Source organism: Rhagoletis pomonella, unplaced genomic scaffold, assembly GCF_013731165.1.
Source record: "Rhagoletis pomonella isolate Grant_MI unplaced genomic scaffold, Rhpom_1.0 Rhpom_scaffold_17035, whole genome shotgun sequence".
Classification (NCBI taxonomy): Eukaryota; Metazoa; Arthropoda; class Insecta; order Diptera; family Tephritidae; genus Rhagoletis; species Rhagoletis pomonella.
In genome coordinates this window covers 1-3,205 of record NW_023475555.1, presented here as the reverse complement: position 1 = coordinate 3,205, position 3,205 = coordinate 1, and the positions used below count along the sequence as shown (strand labels likewise).

General features: G+C 45.1%; 1 protein-coding gene across 1 annotated transcript; it reads right to left on the bottom strand.

Moving 5' to 3' along the window:
• Positions 1–1,738: 1,738 nt before the first annotated feature.
• LOC118757366 lies at positions 1,739–3,186 on the bottom strand (the record flags this gene model as incomplete). The annotated part of the gene is given in 1 exon segment (XM_036492083.1): positions 1,739–3,186. A coding segment is annotated over 1 exon segment (1,448 nt), but the record flags the coding sequence as incomplete, so codon positions are not given.
• Between the last annotated feature and the right edge of the window lie 19 nt (positions 3,187–3,205).

Below are 3,205 nucleotides of genomic sequence, written 5' to 3'. Positions count from 1 at the left end.
TCGGAGGAGAAGCTCGGCCAAACACTAACATATGTGTAAGCGCCAATCTATTATTATTATTATTATTATTATTATTATTAACCCACCGCCATTGGCTCACGTTTGATGCTTCTAGAATTTCGCCTATTCTATGCATAACGAATTGGTGAAAGTTTTTAGGGTTCATTTGAATCCATCTTAGCGCCGTCTTTGAATCCGTCCACCAAAATTTGGACTTTATGCCAATACGCAGCGTGTTGCTTACCATGTTCGCCAGCCTTACACCAACTACCGCCGCCTGCAACTCTAGTCTGGGTATCGATAATTGCTTTAGCGGTGCGACTTTGGATTTGCCAGCCACGAGAGTAACCGTGACGTCACACGCAAGTAGCAAGCGGCTGCGTACTCGCTTTCCCCGGCATCGACAAAGGTGTGAAGTTGAACATCTTCGGCGTCTTTCAGCAATAGTGAATAACATCGAGGTATTTCGACGGTTGTTATTAATGGCATAATGGACTTCCATTGGCTCCATTTGTCGGAAAGGTTGTCGCGCAGACGACACCAGAGCGCCATACGATTCGTAGCAAGATCTTTAACCCCACCGTGTAGCAACAAACAAATCCAAGAGGGTCGAAGATCGACATTAGAACTTGGAGCGCCTCTCTTTTCGTCGAGATGATCGATTCATTAATGACGCCACGACGGAGTCTTGCAAATCTACAAATATATTTAAAATTATCGCTTATTGGGTCCCAAAACATACCTAGCACTTTCGTGGTTGAGTCCCATTCCTTGACAGATTGAACTGACGTAGGATCTTCTTCGAGCAGATCCACGACCTATTGGGAATTTGAAGACCAGCCACGTATGTCGAAGCCAGCAGCGCCGTGAATTTTTTTGATTTGTAGAGCTAGCTCTAGTGCAGATTGTTCATCGCCTCCACAGTCAATAAAGTCATCCACGCAGTGGTTTTCCTTCACAGGTTCTACGGCGCGAGGAAGCTCGTTTTTAAAACGATCAGCATTTTTGTCACGTATGTAGTGAGCGATAAATGGTGCGCAATTCAATCCGAAAGTCAACGCTTGCATGACATAAATACTTGGATGCTGGGGATCATCATCTTTATCGCACCCCAAAAATAGCTGAGCATGCATGTCGGTGTCCCGGATATTGATGCGGTGAAACATCTCCGCTATATCACCGCATATAGCTACTCTGGCTACTCTGAAAGCTAATAAAATACCAACAAGAGGGTTAAGCAAGTCTGAGCCACTCAGCAGTAAGTCATTGAGCGACACCCCGTTCACCTTGGCAGCAGCATCCCACACCATCCGAAGATTTCCAGGCTTATTTGGATTAGTTACGATGAAAATAGGCAAATAGCACGTTTTGTCATTGGGAACAGCAGCCTCAACTCGGGAGAGCTTTTTAGCGTACCCTTTGAAAAGTAGATTATTGATCTGAACTTGAAGGTTAGATTTTAACATAGGGTCCTTAACAAACTTTTTATTCAAACACATCAGTCGTTGCAAAGCATAGGCATAGCTATTTGGTAGCGATACAGTTGGGTTACGCCAATGCAGCCCAATTTCGAAGTGGTGACCGACCTTTTAACATGTGTCGTTCGCAATGCTCACGGCCTTGCATCTTCTTCCGATAGTAGCTGTGTACGTTTAGACGACTCTAACGCGAATAATTCCTTTACGGTTTCGTGAAGCTCATCGTATCTTTTTTGGCAATCGCATGTATGTACGCTTAGTCGCCAGTTTGTCTCGAATCACACCCTTGTAACGTCCAACCTAAACGAGTCTTTGACGCTATGGGCTGGAACCAGGTTCCCTCTCTAATTTTGAGAGGAAATGCCAACCTCCAATTGTCCGCACCGATCAACAATGATGGCTTCACGTTTTCGTACGACGCAATCGGCAATCCCGCTAAATATGGATATAGGCGCTCCATCTCGGATGCGTTGATTGACTGCGCTGGGAGATCGAGATCATCGACAGTATGAATATTTTTCAAAATATACTTCTGGCCACTTGTCGCACTCGAAATTTCGATGGCAGCCCTGACAGAATTTTCTTCAATCCGCGTTGTGTTGCCTGTCCACCGCAAACAAAGAGGGTCTCGTTCACCTTCCAAGCCAAGTTCATCGAGGATTCTCTTTTCTATTAGCGTCACAGAAGAGACTTCATCTAAAAATGCAAATATTTCCAGTAATTTATTGTTTGAATAAATGCGAATAGGAACGATTCTGAAGAGTGATTGCAATCCTTCGTGACCGCTACTGTGCGTATCTGAAAGCTTGTTTGCATTTGTACTTACGGTGTTGGGTTTCTTTTGATTCGTTACTGCGGTTGTTTTGAGCAGTAACTGATGGTGTTTTACCGTGCAGCCATCTACACCACACACCTTGTTCAGAAAACATTTGCGCTTATGTGGATTGAAGCATTGGCGGCAGAGGTTGTTTGTCTTTACCTCCTCCCATTTTCGCTGGAGAGTCATATTTTTAAAAACGTCGCATTGCATTACCTTGTGATCGGAGCCTTTGCAAATTATAAACTGCCTGCCCATTGGAGTTGCTGGCGGATGCTGAGTGTTTGCGTCGATGGTGTGCGTGTTAACCGTAGCATTACTTTTGGACGGTGCCAACGAGACCACAGTACTGGCTGCTTCGGCTAGATTGTACAACCAGTCGCTGAACTGTTTCACTACCGGAATCTTATCGTCTGTCGGGTGAACTGCCCAGTTCAACTTCTTGCCATTGGGGAGCTTGTCAACCAACTCCTTAACAAGCCGCGGATTATGCAGGTGGATGTGCATTTGGCATCCTTCCACCGTGGCGCAAATGTTCCTGACGCAGAGTGCAAACTCAATAAGACCTTCCAATTTATCCTTGAGCGCTGGCATAGCACGAGCTTTATCCATGGCGCGTTCAAGGATGTGTTCAGATCTCCCAAAACACATTCTAAGAGTTTTTATGATTTCGGGCACCATGGATGGCAAAAACAATTTACTTTTGACCATCTTAATACCTTGAGAATTTCGTGCACCTGCATGCGGCACCGATGGGAAAGCTTTTGGTTGATTATACGGTATGCCAGTTGCGGAGGTAGCCACGTTTCCTATTGCAAATTGCTGTATCGGCGTTGACAAGGGCACCGGGTAGTGCTCCGTAGTTAAGCTGGGATCACACGATTTGTACATTTGGCTAAAAATTTGTCAA